This window comes from Sorghum bicolor, chromosome 2 (assembly GCF_000003195.3).
Source record: "Sorghum bicolor cultivar BTx623 chromosome 2, Sorghum_bicolor_NCBIv3, whole genome shotgun sequence".
NCBI lineage: Eukaryota > Viridiplantae > Streptophyta > Magnoliopsida > Poales > Poaceae > Sorghum > Sorghum bicolor.
Window position 1 is genome coordinate 74,970,226 of NC_012871.2, and position 21,772 is coordinate 74,991,997.

Consider the following 21,772-nt stretch of genomic DNA (forward strand, 5'->3'; position numbering starts at 1 on the left):
TAATTCTTTTTACCAAAACCAAGGTATCCTCGGCAATCACGTCGTAGTAGGAGTATGTGCTTTTTGTTTAAGGCCTTGTTTAGTTCACAAAAATTTTCAAGATTTTCCGTCACATCCAATCTTTGGTCGTATGTATGGAGCCAGCTTAGACACAAAAACCAAGAAAGTTTGTGAGAGAGATAAGTGGGTCATGTATTAATAGTGAATAGCTAACTATTGTATGGGTGGGCTGCAAGAAAGCTGTAACGAACCTTACAGCCAGCAAGTAGACTGTATTATTAAACTTGCTCTTATATTATCTTGAACTCGGTTAAGTCGTCGTAGACGCCTGGCCATCGTCTAAATGTGACATGTCACCTGCTGCCATCTTAATCTTACTATCACTAAAAGTCTTCAATAAAAAACTAACTAAAATGTCTCTCAAATCCATATCTTAAAAAACTAAATAACTAAAAGTACACTACGTATTTATATCTGCTCTCTCTGTCTCTAAATAAAATCAGTCAAACTATCTTATATAAGTCTAATTAAATTTATTGAAAAGAGTAACAACTTCTATGGAATATAAAATAAGCACATTATAAAAATATATTCTATGGTATATACTATCTAATTGTACCAATTTGATGTCATAAATCCTAATGAGTTCTTCTAGAAAGTCAGTCAAAGTTTAAAAAGTTTGACTTCAGACAACTATAGAAATCTATTTATTCAGAGATAGATTGAATATATCTATATCTATCTATACCCAATAATAAAAAGTTAAGGCAAATTTTTTCTCCACCTCCCCCTAATTACCCGCACAATGGAGAGTTTCTTCCATCCCATTTTTTACTTCCCAAACTGCACCCATGTCCTCCATGTCTCATAAGTGAATGAACTCATGACACATAGTTGTAGAGTTAGGGTAATTGCAAATTTGCAATACATATTGGGTTGGGGGTCATGCCCTACGTATCTCGTATATGACCAGGACTGAAGACACGTGCTTCTCATACAAGCTAGTTAGGATAACTTGTATCGAGCTATCATACCGAGTCTGATTCCTATACATATTGGTTCTATTGCAACACATTGGCAAGTGATTCTAAATTGCATATTTCTAGTGCTCTTAAATTAAAATAAAGATAAATAGTATGTGCTACCATTAGGATAAATGGTATGGCATGGACAGTTCACCTTAAACTATATATATTAATACTTTGTGGCAACAGATTTTTCAGTTGATATTTTAGATGAGTTTATATATTTAGACTAAAATGTTATGACATATTAATACTGATAAAACAATACTACTACAAATAAAATTCCTCTGCATAGCAAATCAATGTTATTGAAAATTCTTCCATATACCATTAATAATAATGGTAGTGATGGGGAATTTAAATGAAAAATTAGAGATTATCTTAAATAATCTTTTGCAAAGACCGATGTGGGGTGATTCACATGTAGGTTTAGTGGGTTATTTTATGTTTTTATTTTTGTAATGGCTGGGTTACTTTATGTATTTTCGTAGTGGCTATTGTTTTATGATGGTGATTGAATTCTCTACCAAGTTATGCCTTTTGTTATTGTGAGAATCTATAGGATTGATCTTTTTATCAGCATGCATGTCTCGTATTAAGATTAAGATAGGTCGTCGGTGACTTCACGATCGACCAACGAATTAACAAACAGCTAGCTAGAGTAGCTAGCAAGGCGGTCATCAGTCGGTGTATTGCCGCCGCGTGCGCGTATATATATTAACAATAATTAAATAATATAAGTAAATACACATTATTCAGCTGTCTAAATAAGCATCTTCCGACGCGATCCTCTGATTTGTCTCTGATGAAATGAAACCATCTATTATTCCATTGTTTCCCTGAACTTGTTATGAGGACGGCTAAACGATAGAATAACCCCAGGAGGCGACCCTCCAACCACCGCTGATTGAGAGGAATGGCAGCAGCGCACGCCTTGCGTGCATACATACATGCATAGCAACTAACAGCACATGCACGCACGCATATCACGAGCAGCTGGCTGAACCGAATCGAGAGGTTGAGACGACATGCATACTATACGTGGTGGGTGGAGCCCCTGTCCCCTTGACCTTCGACGCGCAGCAGCTAGCAAGCTGGACTGCTCGCCGTCGCCGACACGTCCGTCCGTCCGTCTTCCTCCTCCCATGTCCCATCTCATCACTTCTCCCCCCTCCCTCTACCTCCCATCTTCATTCCCATATACGTACTATAAATATAAACTGATCGACCCGCCACCCTCCAGCTCCAGCAGCATTGTTGTCACGGCACGGCGGCTCCGATCCTCTCCAATCAGGACGCCGCCGGCCGCCGCAGCCGCAGCGCAGACACGACGACCCAGCAGTCCATTTGCAGCCCACGGCAGCTGATCATCATCCAGCAGATACGTAGCAGATAGATACATAAGCAGGCTGCAAGCAGGCATGTGGAGATGAGATGGATGATATGATTGGCAGTGCAGATCGATGATCGATGATGATTATTAGTCCAGTCGTTGGCGCATGTGCCGTCACCTACTGATGATAATATATATGGATCATCGTCTCGTCTAAGTATAGCATAGGCGCGGCCGGCTCTCGCACAGCAGGGCGTCGTCGTCGCCGTCCGTCCGTCCCTCCCTCCCTACCAACCTTGCCTGCCTCCCCGCGCGCGTCCCGCCCCTGCCAACTTTATCCTCCCCTGCCCCGGCCCCCCACAAACACCGTACCTCCGGCGCGCGGTGGTGGCGTGGCGCCCTTCCCACGTCTGCCACCACCCCCGGTCGGGTCCGGTCCGGTCACCATGGCGAGGGCCTGCAGGATGGCCCCCCTCCTGCTCCTGCTCGTGGCCGTCGCCGCGTCGGGCATCCGGGTGGACGTGATCCGGCTCCCGTCGTCGTCGTCCGCGCCTCCGCCGCTGCCGCCGTCGTCCCCGGCGTTCCGCGAGGCGCCCGCGTTCCGCAACGGGGACGAGTGCCCGCCCCGTGGCTCCCCCGACGGCCGCGTCGACGTCGCCATGACGCTGGACGCCAACTACCTGCGCGGCACCATGGCGGCCGTCTTCTCCATCCTGCAGCACACGGCGTGCCCGGAGAACGTGGCGTTCCACTTCCTGGCCGCCGCCGGCGATTACCAGCACGACTCGGACCCGCTGGCGGCGATCCGCGCCACGTTCCCGTACCTTGACCCGAGCGTGCACCGGTTCGACCCGTCCCGTGTCCGCGGCCGCATCTCCCGCTCCGTGCGCCACGCGCTGGACCAGCCGCTCAACTACGCGCGCATCTACCTCGCCGACACGCTCCCGGCCACCGTGCGCCGGGTCATCTACCTCGACTCCGACGTGGTGGTGGTGGACGACGTGCGCAAGCTCTGGTCCGTCGACCTGGGCGATCGCCACGTGGTGGCGGCGCCCGAGTACTGCCACGCCAACTTCACCAAGTACTTCACCGACGCCTTCTGGTCGGACGAGGAGCTCAGCGCCGCGTTCCGGGGCCGCCGCCCTTGCTACTTCAACACGGGCGTCATGGTCATGGACGTGGCGCGGTGGCGACGCGGCGGGTACACGCGGCGGGTGGAGGAGTGGATGGCGGTGCAGAAGCGGAAGCGGATCTACCACCTGGGGTCGCTGCCGCCGTTCCTGCTGGTGCTCGCCGGGGACATCAGGCCCGTCGACCACCGCTGGAACCAGCACGGGCTCGGCGGCGACAACGTGGAGGGCAGGTGCCGGAGCCTCCACCCGGGCCCCATCAGCCTGCTGCACTGGAGCGGCAAGGGCAAGCCGTGGCTGCGACTCGACGCACGGAAGCCCTGCACCGTCGACTACCTCTGGGCGCCCTACGACCTCTACAAGGCAGCGGCCACCGCGCTGGAGGAGTAGGAGTGTGATATCAGTCCATGCTAAGCTATACCACGTACCGGAATGCATGCATCGTCATGGCCTGCCGGCGGCCATGGGTCAACGTACGATCGACCGACCCCGGCCGGGGGGACGACGACGTACGGTACGGCGGCCGACGGCGAGGGAGAGACGACGATCCAATCCAAGAGGTGTGTGCCGTGTGCCGGCCGTGCGTGCACACAGCAGCGAGCAGATAGGGCATGCATGCATGATTCAGACGAGAACTACATAGTCCGATCAAGAGGAGAGCTCAACGACGACGAAGGATTATTGTATATTCTGATGGGAGCTAGGAGATCGAAGAGAGGGGTGGGTTGGAGTGGAAGAAGATCGCCGATTCGATGCATGCGTGAATGATCAATCGTACGTGTAGGCCGGCCGGAGGCGGAGGGAATAATGGTCGTCGTCGTGCATGTCTCGATCGAGAGATCTCTCGCGCTCGATCTTCTTCCCCTCGTTTTGATTGGGTTCGATCGTCGATTCGATCCTTCGTACGTCGTCGTGTTTGTATATAGGTCATCAATCGTGGGGGTCATCAGGCGGGCTTGGTGGCGTGTTGTTGTTGATTTGTAAAGAAATCGATTAGGGGTGGTGTGCATGCAGTCGAAGGGATACACAGTAACAAAACCAAAGTATTGTACTACTGAACACACACAGTGTCAGAAAAAAAAGAAAAACAGGCAAAATCAAGAACTTCGTTCATTCGTTTGTCATAGGAAGAAGTCAATTTTATTTTTAACACAAACTATTACCAGGGTCTAATTGTGCCATCGGACTCATAATAAACCAAATATCTAGCTCGTGGACCAACGGACTTATATAGAAAAACCCAACAAATTTAGTCTTTTTTAGCTAGATTCAGAGATTGGATTCATTAATTTTACCTCTATATTCCAAAAACAATAAAAATGTGTTTAAACTCCAAAGACTCATACCTAATTCATTTTAAAATAGAAAACTATGAAACCGGTGTCCATGTTTCCCTAGAAACGTAATCCATGTATTGTTGCTTTTATTTAGAGTGGTCCAAATACATGCTTATTGCCAAGACAATAAAACAGTCGGAATAGAAACAAAATATAACGCCAATACATATGTAATTTTGGAACTAGTTCTGAATTTTTCTATTTAGTGATTTAGTTGTGATTTTTAGATATTAAACTATTTTATTATTTCTATAACATTTATAGAGAAGCAAAACCAGCTAATTAAAGGGATAATTTGTATAGTTTTCGTAGCTTGATGCTCAAAAATATTATTCGGTCTATTGGGAATAGTTTGATGGTAAAAGGTAAATCGTCATACATGTGTATGCGCTGTGCAAATTACAACCATACTCTTTTATGTTGGGGCCCTGTTCGCTGTGCAAAAGAACAACCATACAGTGAAATTTGTATACATACTCAAGGGCCCTGTTTGATTGTAGGTCTCCAATTGGTATTTTCTTTTGCATCGAATCTATAAATAATGATTTTGTCCGTGTTGTTGTAAAATGTTGCTCTTGGTCACATGGGAAAAAAGAGTGAAACACATTGTGAGTTCTTAAAACCTTGTTTGAAACACACGTACAACAGGGGTATCTGTCTTTGAATCCTATATTTTTCCTATAAAATTGAAATCATTCATGTATGCTTTTTATGAAGCTACTGTGTTCCAAACGGGCTCTAAACCTATTCAAGATTCTTGTCTTGCCCATAAACTCTCGGAGTGAGGATTTAGCTAGGTCCCAGGTGGTCCATTCCATGTTGATAATCTAAATCCATAATTGGATCTTAAATAAACTACTTTGTTTATGTATAAATGATTAGAAATTTTAAGTTCCTATATTTCCATTTTTAGAGTCTATGGACAAAAAGAAAAAACAACCGCAGTGCATTTCACTCATTTTTCTTTTTATAAAAAAAGGGTTTCATTTTAGATAAGTTTTAGTGAAGGGTTTCATGTTTCAATTTTAATCTATCCTATTTTAGAAACAGTGCAGAATCCCATAAAACTCTCTTTACTTCTTATCATTTCTCTTCATTAATATAATATTATATTAATATATTTATGCTTGTAAAAATATATTTAGTGTCTATAAAACTAAAATCACATTGAGTCTTACGCCTTCAGTAGGAGTGAAGGCTGAAGGCACACCAGTTAGGCCGTGTTTAGTTCGTGGATGAAAAGATTTCGCGACACTGTAGCACTTTTGTTTGTTTGTGGTAATTATTGTTCAATTATTGCCTAACTAGGCTTAAAAGAATCGCCTCATAAATTTTGACCAAATTGTGCAATTAGTTTTTATTTTCGTCTATATTTAATACTACATGCATGCGTCTAAAGATTCGATGTAACGGGTAATTTTGAAAAAAAAAGGGATTTTGGGTGGAAGTAGCCTTAGGCCTTGTTTAGTTCCTGAAAAATTTTGCAAAATTTTTCAGATTTCCCGTCACATCGAATCTTTAAACGTATGCATGAAGTATTAAATATAGATGAAAATAAAAACTAATTGCACAGTTTGGTCGAAATTGATGAGACGAATATTTTAAGCCTAGTTAGTCTATAATTGGACAATATTTGTCAAATACAAACGAATATTCTTATTTTGCAAAAAATTTTGAAAGTAAACAAATCCTTAGAGACGGGAACCCGAAGTCGTCTTCGTCAGGCTACGAGCCGACGAGACTGACAGACTGAGAAGAGCTCGTCGCCCGATTCCATCTGGATTTCCGCCGGCCAGCGGCGAGATGTCCTTCTTCTTCCGGGCCGCTACGCGGCAGCGCCCGTCGCCGCAGGAGATCGCGCGCTCCATCAAGGACTCCCTCGTTGCCCTCGACACCAAGACCGGCGCCAAGGTATGCGCGCGGCCCTCCAGCATCTTGCTCCCGCATTCTCATCCGCTTCATGGCCCGCCCGATCCGCGCGTGCAGGCTCGCCGCTAGCGTCTCGTCCACTCCCCACCGGGTCATCTTGGGTGCTGTCAACGAGATTGAGTTGCTTTGGTTGTGGACCTGTGCGGAGTCCCTGGATCCAAGCGTTTTTTGGTAGACTCCCTGATGTCGGTGACAGACTGACAGTACTCCAGTTCTCTGGTAGTTGACGAACGTTGCTTGGCAACTAGAAGTAGAGACTTGCTGCCGTATTGGTCGGGCACTGCCTGATAATTTGTTAATTGACAGGGTGGTTATGGGTGGTTCGTCTGTCTCTTTAGCTTGGGTCGGTGAGGTTGTAATTGTCACTAGATTGCACATTTTTTTCCTCCATGCTGGTGTCGGTAAAGGCATTTATGTTGAGGTGAATTAAATCGAAAAAGGAACTCGACCTGAAAGTTTGTTTCTACCCGTTGTGTCAAGGAAGTTTGTTCTATAGGCATGCAAACATACTTTATTTTTTTGCAAGAAGTGTACAAAGATACATTGTTTGAGCAGATTTCACTCATTTCTTTGATGTAGTTATCAAGTTATTAATCATGACACTGAGAGGGCACTCTGTCTTGTTCATCAAATGTATAAGTTAGCAGTTGGGATCTGTTTGCAACATATCATTGAGCTTTGACATGCAACAACTAAAAGAGCCAGATCACTTATAAATCTGCACTTCTGTTCATGTTCTTTTTAACAGTGTTATCATAGAAACAGAGATGTATGTTGAGCCTGCTTTAAGTGAGCACCTGTTTACTTATTTAATTTCCAGTTTTAGTTGTTCTCTGATTTGATGTGTTGCCCCCGTATAGAATTCTTGTGCGCTGAACAGTGAACTCCATGGTACAAAAATCATGTTGCTCATGAATTTGTGTATGCTCCTGTTAGGCTCTCGAGGATGCTGAGAAAAACATACTTACGTTGAGGCATACACTTGCTGGTGATGGAGAAGTAGAACCAAATCAAGAGCAGGTTCTGCAGGTAGCCCTTGAGATCTGCAAGGAGGGTGTTCTTTCGCTCTTTGTTCAGAATCTTCCTTCCTTGGGTTGGGAGGTATGTTATATTCAGAAAATGAATGTGATAACCTTTTTTCACTGTGTTATTAGCCTTATTGGTTCTATGTTGCAGGCTAGAAAGGATCTTGTCCACTGCTGGTGTATTTTGTTGAGACAGAAGGTTGATGAAGGCTATTGTTGCGTCCAGTATATTGAAAATCATTTTGATCTTTTGGATTTCCTTGTTGTTTGGTAAGGCCTATTTCTCAAGTTATGAATTGGAACACGGCCAATAGGAGCATGCTGACTCGTTTCTTGTTGGGAAATTGGGAATGCAATTGCAGAAATATATAGATGACTAATTGCTTCCTGTAGCTATTTATTTTTACCACTTATATTTGCATAGTTGTATTATTTTGTGTGTTTGTTTATGAAATGCACCTGTTGTATATGCGATAGTTTTACCACTTATACTGGCATTATTTTGTGTGTTTGTTTATGAACTGCTCCTGTAGTATATGCCATTGTAATACTCTTGTGCCTGAGTGATTTAATTATGTTCTACCAGCTACAAGAACTTGGAAGTTGCGTTGAATTGTGGGAACATGTTGCGAGAATGCATAAAATATCCTACACTTGCAAAGTAAGGCTTGGAAATATTTGTTCAACTATATTTTCTATTTCTTAGTGGCTCTGCAATGGCATACAGTTTCCAGCATATATGCCTTCACCTGATGTTACGGCGCTGGGCTTTGCTGCGGAGGTTGTAGGGAGGAGAGTGGAGAGGTTGAGGGCGTGAGCGTTGGCGGTGGCGGAGAGCCGTCGCTGGTAGAGCAGGAAGACGTACAGGGAAAACAGGGAGCCCGAGGCGTCGCAATCGACGATGAAGGTGGCAGCGAAGTCGGGCAGGTGTAGAACTGGCGCCGAAGTGAGAGCAGCCTTTAGAGCAGAGAAGGCCAAATCGGCCGCCTCCGACCACTGGAATGCGTCCCTGCGGAGCAGCTGCGTCAAGGGCGCTGCAATGATGCCATAATCCTTGATGAAACGCCGGTAATAGCCGGCCAGTCCGAGGAAACCGCGGAGGCCGCGTGCTGCACGTGGCCGCGGCCAAGACTGCACGGCTGCCACCTTGGCGGTGTCCATGGCCACACCCTCGGCCGTGATGACGTGGCCGAGGTAGTGGACAGCAGCAGTGGCGAAGGAGCACTTGGACCGCTTGAGGTGGAGACGATGAGCGCGAAGGACGACGAGGACGGCGCGCAGGTGCTGCAGATGTTCCGTCCACGAGGAACTGTAGATGAGGATGTCGTCGAAGAAGACGAGCACGCAGCGGCGAAGGAACGGCTTGAGAACGGAGTTCATAAGCGCCTGGAACGTCGACGGCGCGTTGGACAAGCCGAAAGGCATAACCAAGAACTCGAAGTGGCCATGATGCGTGCGAAACGCCGTCTTGTGGACATCTGCAGGGTAAACGCGAACCTGGTGATATCCCGAGCGCAAGTCCAACTTGGTGAAGAACTTTGCGCCATGCAGCTCGTCCAGGAGTTCCTCGACAACCGGAATTGGGAATTTGTCCTTGACTGTCGCCGAGTTGAGAGCCCTGTAGTCGACGCAAAAGCGCCAAGTCCCATCTTGTTTCTTGACCAGCAGGACCGGAGCGGAGAAAGGCGAGGTACTGTACTGGATGAGTCCCTGCTGCAGCATCACCTCACACTGCCGCTCCAGCTCGTCTTTCTGCAGCTGCGGGTAACGGTATGGCCGCACCGCCACGGGCTCTGTGCCGGCCTTCAGATGAATCCGATGGTCGCAGGCTCTAGCCGGGGGCAGCCCCTCAGGCTCAATGAACACATCCTGGTAAGCGTCCAGGAGCTGCTCCAGAAGGGCGTGTTCAGCCCCCTTGTCGGTGTAGAGGTTGGCCGAAGACAGGGCCACAGATGGGGCAGTGCAGGGCGCACCCACTCCTGTCCACACCACCCGGCGGCCCCGGAGGGTGAACGCCATCCGCAGCGTTGCGAAGTCCCAAAGTATAGGCCCCAAAGCACGCAGCCACGTGAGGCCTAGGACCATGTCGTAGGGAGCCAACGGGATCGAGAAGCAGTCCACCGTGAAGCGTTCATTGCCGATAAGGAGCTGAACGCTGCGGGCGAGCCCCTAGCACGCGACGTGGTCACCGTTCGCGACGATAACATGGGCGCCATTGCTGTCTGTGAACTGCAGGCCTGCGCGGCTAGCAGCATCTGGGTTGATGAAGTTGTGCGTCGACCCTGAGTCCAGAAGAGCCGTGAAGTCGTGGGCACCGATCGTTACACGCAGCTGCATGGTGTCGCGCGCCCGGATGCCCGTCACCGCGGACAGTGAGATCATCGGCTTCTCTGGGTCGAACGCTGGCTGCTCGGTTGGTGGGTCGTCGTCCGGCTCGTCGGGCTCCTCGACGATATAATCAGGCACCTCCAGATAGAATAGGCGGGCGCATTTGTGCCCTCGGACGAACTGCTCATCGCAGTTGTAGCAGAGGCCGAGCTTGCGACGTTCAGCCATCTCCTCCGGCGTGAGACGCTTGTAGGGGCGCGCAGCCGGCGTCGGAGGCGCCAGTGCAGAGGAGGGCGAGCCACTGGTCGGTGCCGGTGCCGACAAGGCTGCTGGTGGACGTCGCGCCGGGCGTTGGGGTCCTGGTAAGGTGGGCAGTAGGACTGCATTGCGACGCTCATATGCCCGGGCCAGGCGCATAGCATGCTGGAGGTCCTGGGGATCCTGGAGCTCGACGTCCACGCGGATGTAGTCCGGCAGTCCACCCGTGAACAGCCGGGCACGCTGCAGCGAGGAGAGATCGCCTGCGTGCGCGGCCCGTGCTTGGAACGCCTCCATATATGCGTCGACGTTGGATCCGAACGGCAGCCGCGCCAAGTCCGCCAAGTGATTAGTGCTGATGGCGGGCCCGAAGCGCTGCTGGCAGTAGCGACGAAAGTCCGGCCACGATGGCCGGCCGATGTCGGTTTCCAGGACGAGGTACCACTGCTGGGCTACCCCTTTGAGGTGGTATGACGCCATCCAGACTTTGTCCACCTCGCGCGTGAGTTGGCCCCGGAAAAATTGCTCACATTTGTTGAGCCAACCCAGCGGATCTTCCTTGCCGTCATATGTTTCGAAGGAGATCTTGTGATACTTGGGGACGGCGGCGGACTCCCATGCCGGCTGAGAAGGCGCCATGTGGGCAGAGGCCGGCAGTGGCAGACTCTGCGTAACCGAGCCAAACTGCGGGATCGGTGACGGAGAGTGAGGGAATTGGATCTGTGTGATTGGAACTCCCATGGGTGGTGGCGCCGGTGCGGACTGCTGTCCCTGCGGAGCTGTGGATGACTGTTGCAGTGCAGGGAACACCGACGCAGATGAGTCCTCGGCAGCCGTCGTGACTTCCGTGATCAGCGGTGCCGAGGTCGCCGGTAGTTGGGGAACACCCCCGAACCCCGGCAAGCCGAATTGGGGGTACCCTTGCTGGCCGTCCATGGCCGTCAGTCTGGCGCCCTGGGCAGACAGCTGATGGTTCATGGCTGACATCTGCAGCTGCATGCCGTTGAACGCGGAGGTGAGTCGAGCGAGCGAGTCGGCGATGGAGGCGAGCGTGGGCGGCTGGGACGGCGGGGTGGTGGGGAGGAGAGCGCCGGTGGTGGCGGTCAGCGGCTGCGAAGCACCCGTGGCCGCGGACACGCTGGTCGACGGCGCGAGCGGCGCGGAGGCATCCCCGGTCGTTGCCATGGAGTCTGATACCACGTTGTTACGGCGCTGGGCTTTGCTGCGGAGGTTGTAGGGAGGAGAGTGGAGAGGTTGAGGGCGTGAGCGTTGGCGGCGGCGGAGAGCCGTCTCTGGTAGAGCAGGAAGACGTACAGGGAAAACAGGGAAGGGGTGCTGGGCGCCCAAGGGTGTCTTAGACACAATCCCAGGCTGAGCCTGATTCATTAACTTGACTGAACTTTATAGTCCTATTACAATCTAGGTAACAAACTCTTAACAAACTCTGATTCCTTTATCAAACCTGGACTCTAGCCCAAACTCTATCATATCTTTCCAAAATCTACATAATCTTATCTATCTCAAACTCTAACAAACTATCTAAATTCTAGCCCTATGCGCCAGGACTCAGCCCCCTTGCTGACGCCTGCGCTGGTAGGTGTTGCCTACCATAACACCTGACATGTCTGTTTTTTTAGAACCTGTAACCCTCTGTAGTTGCATGCATGGACAGATATAGTACATAATACATACAATCAGCAAAACAAGCAGACATGAAAATGTACTCTGCAGTATGCAGATGTTAGATTTTGCAGAAAAACTAAAGCAAACAGACAAATGGATGATTTAATTAATTTGCAAATGATTAATTTTTCATACATTTGATTTTGTAGTGCTCTTTCAGATATATATTGGAGTCAAGTAGCTTCGAGTTGTTTTTCCAGTATGTTGAATTGCCAAACTTTGATATTGCTTCTGATGCTCTGAACACCTTCAAGGTAAATCTAATCTTGTCAATTTGGTTTTTAAATAAAAAAATGGATTTATGTTTGCTTCTTTGGGATTGATGTTTGCTGTTGACAAGATATTTGCAGGATTTGCTAACCAAACATGAAGATCAAGTTTCTGAATTTCTGAGCTCTCATTATGAACAGGTCAGCCAAATGATACCTTTGTGTGGAATGAATGAAATCCATAATTTTAATGTTATTCCAAATAGATAAGAGGACCAGAGTTTTCATCCACCCTGTTCCTTGTATTTTGTATCTTCCTCCAGCCACCTATTGCATATGTTGATTAGGCTTTTAATGAATAATTGTTCTTTTGTATTGCTAAAGTTTTGAAGGACTGATCCATTGTAACATGTGCAGTTTTTTGGACTCTACACAAAACTTTTATCTTCAACTAATTATGTGACACGAAGACAATCAGTGAAGGTTAGACTATTAAAATTGCAATTTCTTGTAGGGTACAAAAATATGATGCTTAAAAGCACTTTGCTGCATGCCAGTTTCTTTCAGAGTTTCTGTTGGAGGCCCCAAATGCTCAAATAATGAAGCGTTACATTTTGGAAGTTCGGTATTTAAACATTATGATGGGTCTTCTGAAGGTATGAGATTATTAGTTATAAGTTCCCTTCTTATATTTAAACGAACCAGCAATGATATTGGTCACCCTTCTCACTTCCTCTGTTTCTTGATTTTTCATCCAAGTAGTTATGACATTCCAGGTTTCTAGTGCCATTGTCTAGTGAAAATAATGGTGTCTGTTATTAGCATAATACATGAGAGATCCTGCTTTATTTTACCGGCTTTTGGATATCTTGCCATGCAAAGGTCCATCCTGAGAGGCTAAGATATATGTACAAAATTATACTCTTGCAATTGTTCTTTAGTGACTACCAGAGATCCAGCCATCCAGATCTAAATGGCTTTCTGTTTATAGCTAAAATGCATAGCACCATTATTCATGTTGAACACGTCATTTTATTTCTCCAAGCTATTTATGTACTGCTTGGGTACCAGTCATCTTGTGTCTAACAGTGAGTATTCGGAGCCAGTGCTCTACAAACTTTCTCCTTTTATGACAACTAAGTGATGAAAATAACACAGAATAGTCATAGATAGTTTGTTTTCATCTTCACAACTAGTGCCATCTTTTCGTGTCGATATGCATCCTTTTTTAATGCCTCTACTAAGTACTAACTGATGTCTTCTGTAGGATTCAAGCAAAAATATCAGGATATGTTCCTTCCACATATTTAAGGTAATAAGTTTCACACTTGAAAGTTTCATACGGTTTACCCTTTCAGTGGCTTCACACTCTGATCAGGCCTCGCTTGAGTTTGAAATTAAAAGTTGGACTAGCTGTTGTTTTTAATCTATGATAACTTTGTGTGAACACTATGCTGTTACAATTTTTTGGAGGTTCATATTCACTGCATGGATGCAGGTATTTGTTGCCAATCCAAACAAGCCTCGTGAGATTATTCAGGTTTTGGTTGACAATCACAGAGAACTGTTGAAGCTACTCCACAATCTCCCCACAAGCAAAGGTACTGATTACTAACAGTTTAACCCTAGCCCCTATTCTGTGACTAAAGAATTGATGCTAGTAATGACTAACCAAATATCATAACTGGAACTCGATGTTAAGATTTCTGAGAGATGCCAATAATGTGTCCCGTTTGGCAGGTGAAGATGAACAACTTGATGAGGAGAGAGATCTAATTATCAAAGAGATCGAGAAGCTTGTGCGGTTGTCCGTATAAACCCTCAGGAAATTCAAACATATCCTTGATGCTGATGTTGAGGAAAAGTCTACCCCTTTGTCCCCTCAATATTTTGAAGACATCCTTCCTGTGTAATATGCTGCCCTGTATAGAGCTTGTCTTTCATATATGGAAAAAGTTTGGCCACAAATTGCATTCTCCGTGAGAACACTTAGCATTCCTATCAGAAATTTGTTGACGTGATGCCGATACACTGGTAGCAGAATTCGTAACAGGAATAATCTGCATTATGGTGTGGTGTTGATACCATTACGAATTGGCTGAGAGTGTCTGGCATTTGAACTGGGTTCACTTGTCATGTAGTATATTTTGAATTTTGATGCCTAACGTAACGTTTGCAAATTCTTGGCAACTTTTGCGTGAGATTCAGAGCACAGGACACACTATACAGCTCAAATTCTCAAGGTCAAATACGTATACGAATAAGAGTGAAAAATAACATCTAGAAACTTTTTTTTTCTATCCTTTCTATATCTGATACCTGTCACGTATGGTATACTTTATATATTTGCAATTGGTAATGGGGGTGATAATTTACAGGAAGGAAGGAATGAATTGAATCCGATCGGTTTGGATTTCTGAGCGGAGCTGCGAGATGTCTGGCTGGAATGACGTGTCACAACGGCCGGAAGATGACCGGCGCGCCGTGCTGCGGGTTGAGTATCATGAGCACCCTCGGCGCGTGCACGTACGCCGGCGACAGCCGGAACTCGCAGCGCTGAAGCACCATGGCCAAGGCGATCTTGGCCTCCATGAGCGCCAGGTACTGGCCGATGCACACCCGCGCGCCGCCGCCGAACGGCATGAACGCCATCTGCGGCCGCGGCTGGCGGTCGCCGCCGTCGCCCGCGAAGCGCCCGGGGTTGAACTTCGTGGCGTCGGTGCCCCACACGTCGGCGTCGTGGTGCACGGCCATGATGGGAATCATGACCTCCGTGCCCGCCGGCACCACGCAGCCGCCGAGCTCCACGTCCCGCTTCGCCTTCCGGATCATGGCCACCGCCGGCGGGTAGAGCCTGAGCGTCTCGTTGACGACCATCCCGAGCGTCCTGAGCCTGGGGAGGTGGTCCTTGGTGGGGACGCCCCGGCGGCCGCAGACGTCGACGACCTCCCGGCGAGCACGGTCCTGCCACTCCGGGTGCATGGCGAGCGCGACGGTGGCCCAGGTGAGGAGGCTGTTCAGCGTCTCCAGCCCGGCGAAGAAGAAGTTCTTGGACTCCTCGATGATCTCGTCCGCCGTCATGGCCGGGGCCATGAAGCTCATGAAGTTCCTCATGCCGCCGGCGCGCGGGTCCCGGCCCCGGTGTCGGTGGTCGTCGCCGCTCTGCAGGCCGGCGACGAGCTTAGCCAGGAGTCTCCTGATCTCCCTGTCGAGCTGCCACACGCGCCTGTTCCTCCTGGTGGGCAGGAACCTGTAGCCCGGGATGAAGACCTTGCTGTGCGCCTCGGTGGCGTAGCTGGCGTGTTCGGCCTGCAGCCGGAACACGGCGCTGCCCTCGTCGCTGTTGCGGCCGAACGTGGCGACGGTGATGGCCTCCTTCGGCAGCCGCTGGTACCACTCAACCACGTCCACCTCCACCTCGCCGGACCCGCCCGCCGCCGACGACGACGGTAGCAGCACGCGCTCCTCCAGCATCCGCTGCACCGTGTCGGCGACGAAGGGCGCGAGCAGCTTGAGGTTTTCGGCGTTGAAGGCGGGCGTGAGGATCTTGCGGCGGCGCGCCCACTCGTCGCCGTGGAGGTTGCTGAGGCCGAGGCCCTCGAACTGGCGGATCAGCGGGTGCGCCTCGTACCGGTCGAAATGCTCCGATCGCGACAGCAGCACCTCCCGGATCAGCTCCGGCGAGCTCACGACCAGACGCGGCGTCCTCCCGAACCAAATCAGATGCATTGGACCTGCACGCGTATATGCATTTGCATATGTTAATTTGCATGCATGCGCGCCAAAATATATTATAGTTAACACAAACTATATATATATAACTCGAATCAATTATTCTTTTTTTAAAAAAAAACGTTTTACCAGTGCGATATATATGCTGGTTTTTCATCATGTGTACTGTATGAGAATATATGTGATCCGGATGAGGACCATGTTTTGGCCTCTTTGCCGGCAAACATCATCTGTGTAGGTACTTGCTGAAGATTCAGCTCTGTTTGAGTAAAATCTCAAAAAAAGAAAAACTCTGTTTGAGTAATGAAAGTTGAATTTTCCCCTAAAAAAGGATTTCCTAAAAAATAGGATCTAGTTAGGCAACTGTTGTGAGCCATGAGATGATGAAGATCTAACGGATCTAAATTCACACAAAGAAATTTAATAGTAAATAATTATTTCTATTGTAAGACAATTACAAAATTATGATCTAAATTGATGCAAAGGCAATTAACAATAAACAATTCTTCTTTATATAGTAAGACAATTACAACATTATGATCTGAATTGACACAAAGATGTACGAAGCTTGAAGCAAGATCAAAGGATCATGTTATCGCCTGAACCAAAGATAGGAAAATTGTATAAAGTAATAAGCTTCGTCTAGTAATATTTTTGTCAAAATCAAGCACACACTTTGCTCTAGTGTAGTTGTTGGCACACATATCTCGATTTTTTCATCAAACAATGCAAGTTGACATACGAAACTAATCATCCAAACGTCGAATCAAGCAGGCATTAACGCATGTGATACCATATGGCAAGGCAAGTGCAATGATCTCTCAGCTCTACTGGCCGGGTTGCCGTGGAGCGAAGCTAAGCCAGCACTTAACTTGAGTGTTTTCATGTGGACAAATCACACAATTCATTAACTGACCAACAAACAAGATTCGTCGATCACTTGGATCAAACGCAGATGCGTGCGTGCCTCTGTATAGCTAGCTAGCTAGGGTTGTCCTTTCCATATTATACTCCACAGGCCGTTGAAAAACAGCGGGAATTATCGTCGATCGCCGCAAAGGTTAGCATAAACTAATCGCATCAACAGCGGGTAACCAACTGGTTTTGGATCCTCAACTGAAATGCTATATATCTGGCAATGTCATATATACAGAGAGAGCAGCTGAACGAAGCACAAAGCAAGCATATGAAGGCATGCATGTGCTATACCTCTGGATTGCCTGACGAATGGATCTGCATATGCATATACATCCGGCTCATATGTAGCTAATCTCTTAAGATTACCAGTTGTTAATCTACTCACATTATCATTGACCTCCATGCATTGACAGCCTGGTGGAGAGATCGATGGATCATATACTTGCTGAGTGCTGACAACATACACACCCAGTTGCCTCGTTCACGAAAAAAAAAACATACACACACCCAGCCAAGGTTTGACTTGGGAGGCGGTTTTAAATTTGCAGACGAATTTGTTAGCTATAGCTTGCTGTCATCACTACTACTACCAAAAGTGATGGGAGGCAAGTGGTGGTGGTAGGATATATAGGAATATAGGTAGAATACAGTAGTACCAAAGTGAAATTGAAATGAAATTAAGGTCACCTAATCGAGCATAGTTTAGAGTTTGTGCTCTTGTTTCTATTTGCAAAAGCATGGAAGCATGTCCCCTCCTTTGCTGCGGTTTACGCGTGAGGCGTCCACACACTCTTTTAATTTATATAATATATTTGTATATGTATACTGTACGCGCAAATACACGCTTTTCTTTTCTTGTTTAAGTTTCGTTCATGTGAAGTTGGAACTAGTAAACCTGTAAAGTTGCACCGTTGATTCTTGTTTTTGGCTTGTCCGGGAAAAAAATATACAAAAAGAAACCATAACGACGACAAAGAAAATAAAAAAGGGTTCGAAGAAAAGTGGCAAGGCAGGAGCTAGCTAGTTAGGAATAATCCAAAATTTGATCGATAGATCAATCTCAGTCCGTAATAAGCAAATTAAAGAGCTGGATTGATTGATGAAGACTGAAAAAAAAAGGTAATAATATAATTACCGTACCGTAGAGCTTCCTCCAATGGTGGTAGAAGGCGAGCACCCTGGGGAGGACGTCGTGCGGCGCTTCGGGTGGCGCTGGGCGGGAGGAGGCGTCCAGCATGAGGCGGATGAGCTCGATGGAGCTGCCGAAGAAGAAGCGGTAGCCCGGCCCGCGGACGCCGTGGCGCGCGAAGTGGCGCTCCAGCCGGCGCGGCCGCCACCACAGCGCCTCCATGAGCCGCGCCACGGCTAGGTGCAGGCACAGCCACGCCGCGGCGGCGAGCGCGGTCGCTTGCCACGACCACGGCCACGGCCACGGCCACCACGTCATGGCGCGCGGTGGATGGCCGGCACGGCGGCACACCGGCGTGGAAGAAGAAGAAGATGCAGAAGAAGCAGGCAGGCAGCTGCTAGCGCTGCTCCGCGCGCGCCGCGCGCTTTGGTCGACGAGCTAGGCAGGAGGCCGCAATGGCGTTGTACGCCTTGCCGCCGCCGTCGCCGGGTTTATATATATAGATAGCTGCTGGGTGCTGCTGGGCAACAGCAGAAGCAGAGGAATTCTTGGAACGGCTGCGAGTGCGAGCGAGCTTTTCGTTATTTGATTGGAATTGAATATAACGAATACTGCCATGGAGTAGAAGTACACTGCGATTTTTTTTGTTTTCTCCTTATTAATTAACATTTTGAAGAATTTAGCTTATATATATAAAAGTATGGTCTGATGAAGTAAAGGGGTGATATATATTTTATTTTATATTATTCTTCATTCGTTCCTGGGTAGGTGAGTAAATGGCCACAAAGTTTGAAACGAATGAAAGCATCCTATAAGATTCAAACATATATACATGGGGCCGGCCATGGTCGTTGAATCTCATCTCAGAGGAAAAAAAGAGGTTTCACATTGCATTTGGTCTGGATTGGATTTTGATGTCCAAAATCCAGCCAGTTGACGCGCGCACTACTTGGCGTCGTTTGAAACGAGTAGTAACGATATGCTAAGTGTCCTTGCTTTACCGAACCGCACTGATGCTAAAAATCTCTCTTTTTTGTGAAAGAAAAGAAAATAAAATAAAAGAAAGAAGAGCGAGAGTGACCAAGTCATGTTGAAAGGCAGAGACATGTTGTTTGTTGTGTTCATGTCGTCGTCGTCTAGCCTCTAGTCGCATGCCTTTTCAAAAAACCACCACCCTTTTTGCCTGCCCATTTTAATTGTATTGAGGCACCCTGGGGTGGGGGCCGCCCGCAGCGCAAGCGCAAGCGCAGATAGGCAGGGGCGCGCACTTGGGGGGTTGCGGTTGCGGCTGCTTGTTGTGTTGCTGTCCCTCCGGCTCCGGGAAAAGCGTGGCGCGCGGGGGTTGCGGTGGTCGGGGCCCTGTCGCCGCCAGCCGCGCACAGTTGGCTCGCCACAGCCTGGCCCCTCCACGCTGCCACGCACCGGTCGGTAGCTCCGATCCCCCCCTTCATTCCTCGTCTCTCTCTCTCTTTTTAAATTTTTATAATACAATTCCTGTTTATTTATATTCATATGTGCTTCTTGCTTTTATTATTATTATTATTATTATTATTATTATTATTATTATTATTATTATTATTATTATTATTATTATTATTATTATTATTATTATTATTATTATTATTATATATTTAGCATCTCGATCGTGTCCGTGATGCATACTACTGTACAATTCGTGCTTCTATTCCGTCACCGCTTCACACTGTACACATGGATAGCATATTACCATGCATCCCCAACCCTGGTCCTAGCACGCACGCATTCCTTCTAGATGGCATGAATGTCAGAGGATGATGGATGCAAACAGCATACATGTAGGTGCTGCTTGTGTGTGGTTTAGTTTTTTTTCCTCCATCTGGATTATCAATTATGGTTCAATTTCACAAAGTTGTTTTTAAGTACCAAACATTTATTTTGGAACATCTTTTCTCTAAAAGTCCGCCAAAATCACTTTGATCAACAAAGTACCCTAAACAAAGCCATTCATCATATATCGTCACACGGTCTCTCTACATACAAATTTCCCGCATCATCTACGTTCACAAGCTAGCTGGCTACTTCAGCTGATTATTGTCATAACCGTCGCCCTCTCAAAGTCGTCGCTTCGTTGTTAATCCCGGTGGCCGTTCGATCAGGAACCCATCTATAATATCTCACTTGTGTATATATATGTATACAAAATACATAAATATATTCTCTCGACGCCGCCGACGAATCGTATGTAATCACCCGAACCGAACGCAAGAGATAGAGATACCACTGTATCTACGCTGTCACTAGAGTGTGTAGTCATTAACAATCCGCAGGGTCGGCGCGCGTGATACATACTCCGTTCTGTTCCGTTCCGTTCCGTTCTGCAGGTGCTAGCTTAGTATCCTACCTCCTGTTTTTCACTTCATCAGTACTTTTCAATAAACAAATTATGTTTTCTCTCATAATAAATCAGCATATGTAGCAGTATAAATATTTGTCGTCGTCATCGTCATGCAATGTTGTCCAGTCCTCGATCGCCACTGCACCGGGCAAAACTTAAAAGGAAGTCTGTTCGTTTGAATTTATTAGCCAAATCTATCAACTATCCAGCAATATTTTTCTCTTATAACAAGGCCTTGTTTACTTCTAAAAAAATTTGCAAAATAGAAATAGTAGCACTTTTGTTTGTATTTGACAAATATTGTCCAATTATGGACTAACTAGGCTCAAAAGATTCGTCTCGTCAATTTCGACCAAACTGTGCAATTAGTTTTAATTTTCATCTATATTTAATACTTCATGCATACGTCTAAAGATTCGATGTGACGGAAAATCTGAAAAATTTTGTAAAATTTTTGACGAACTAAACAAGGCCCAAATCAGCCAACCATACTTTCACATAGCGGCATACCAGCTGGTCACCGCTGCCCAGCAGCAAGCATACGTACGCCAACGCATGCACGCAGCCGCCGTTGACACTGCAATGGGATGCGATTGCGAGGGAGAGGCTGCTGCAACAGCGTTGCAGTTGCAGTGCAGGCCGGCATGCATGATTGCGATTGCGGAGTTTACCTTGCTTTATTTTCATTCCTGATACGGGTATGTAATGTAACACGAGCGCTAGCTATCGTACGATATACTATGATGATATCAGGTGCGCAGGTCAACGAGCCTGCCTGCGTCGTCAGGAGGGAGGGTGCAGGTGAAGCTGAGTGATCGAGTCGAGAGGTAGTATAGCTGCCTCTAGTTTTTTTTTTCTTCTCTTTTTCTATAAGGGAGACAGACCGACGAGGGAGGATTGGCGTGGGAATAGATCAATTAGCCCTTGTTTAATTCACACAAAAACCCAAAACTTTTCAAAATTTCTCGTCACATCAAATCTTGTGGCACATGCATAAAACATTAAATATAGATAAAAATAAAAACTAATTATACAGTTTGCCTGTAAATAGTGAGACGAATCTTTTAAGCCTAGTTACTTTATGATTAGACAATGTTTGTCAAATAAAAACGAAAATGCTACATTGTCAAAATCTAAAAACTTTTTGAATCTAAACAAGGCCTTATATCTATTCAAACACAAGAATGGACAGTTAGTTTTACTCCTAAAGGACACGTCCTTTTGGGAATAGTCGTACCTGTTCAGTAGTACTCAGTATTTTTTTTCAGCTCAGTTTTGACTTGCGGTGTAGAATAGCGCTATCGTGTGTATATATATATATATATATATATATATATATATATATATATATATATATATATA

General features: G+C 46.9%; 3 protein-coding genes across 3 annotated transcripts; 2 read left to right on the top strand and 1 right to left on the bottom strand.

Moving 5' to 3' along the window:
* LOC8072217 (probable galacturonosyltransferase-like 4) lies at positions 2,245 to 4,601 on the top strand. The gene has a single exon (XM_002461091.2). It carries the CDS (start codon positions 2,805 to 2,807, stop codon positions 3,876 to 3,878), a length of 1,074 nt encoding a protein of 357 aa, XP_002461136.1. The 5' UTR covers positions 2,245 to 2,804; the 3' UTR covers positions 3,879 to 4,601.
* On the top strand, positions 6,520 to 14,447 carry LOC8073120 (calcium-binding protein 39). Its single transcript, XM_002461092.2, has 11 exons — positions 6,520 to 6,736; positions 7,691 to 7,855; positions 7,931 to 8,049; positions 8,366 to 8,440; positions 12,209 to 12,302; positions 12,399 to 12,458; positions 12,675 to 12,740; positions 12,815 to 12,913; positions 13,525 to 13,569; positions 13,756 to 13,858; positions 13,998 to 14,447. Exons 1-11 carry the CDS (start codon positions 6,629 to 6,631, stop codon positions 14,072 to 14,074), a joined length of 1,011 nt encoding a protein of 336 aa, XP_002461137.1. The 5' UTR covers positions 6,520 to 6,628; the 3' UTR covers positions 14,075 to 14,447.
* Positions 14,583 to 18,493, bottom strand: LOC8073121 (cytochrome P450 734A5). The gene is made up of 2 exons (XM_002463245.2): positions 18,048 to 18,493; positions 14,583 to 15,991 (listed from the first exon to the last, which is right to left on the bottom strand). Exons 1-2 carry the CDS (start codon positions 18,352 to 18,354, stop codon positions 14,712 to 14,714), a joined length of 1,587 nt encoding a protein of 528 aa, XP_002463290.1. The 5' UTR covers positions 18,355 to 18,493; the 3' UTR covers positions 14,583 to 14,711.

Coding starts and splice junctions, on each gene's coding strand:
- LOC8073120 (XM_002461092.2), top strand. CDS start 6,629: ATGTCCTTCTTCTTCCGGGCCGCTACGCGGCAGCGCCCGTCGCCGCAG. Junction 6,737..7,690: donor ACACCAAGACCGGCGCCAAG/GTATGCGCGCGG, acceptor TGCTCCTGTTAG/GCTCTCGAGGATGCTGAGAA. Junction 13,570..13,755: donor GTTCCTTCCACATATTTAAG/GTAATAAGTTTC, acceptor GCATGGATGCAG/GTATTTGTTGCCAATCCAAA.
- LOC8073121 (XM_002463245.2), bottom strand. CDS start 18,354: ATGACGTGGTGGCCGTGGCCGTGGCCGTGGTCGTGGCAAGCGACCGCG. Junction 15,992..18,047: donor CCATTGGAGGAAGCTCTACG/GTACGGTAATTA, acceptor ATACGCGTGCAG/GTCCAATGCATCTGATTTGG.
- LOC8072217 (XM_002461091.2), top strand. CDS start 2,805: ATGGCGAGGGCCTGCAGGATGGCCCCCCTCCTGCTCCTGCTCGTGGCC.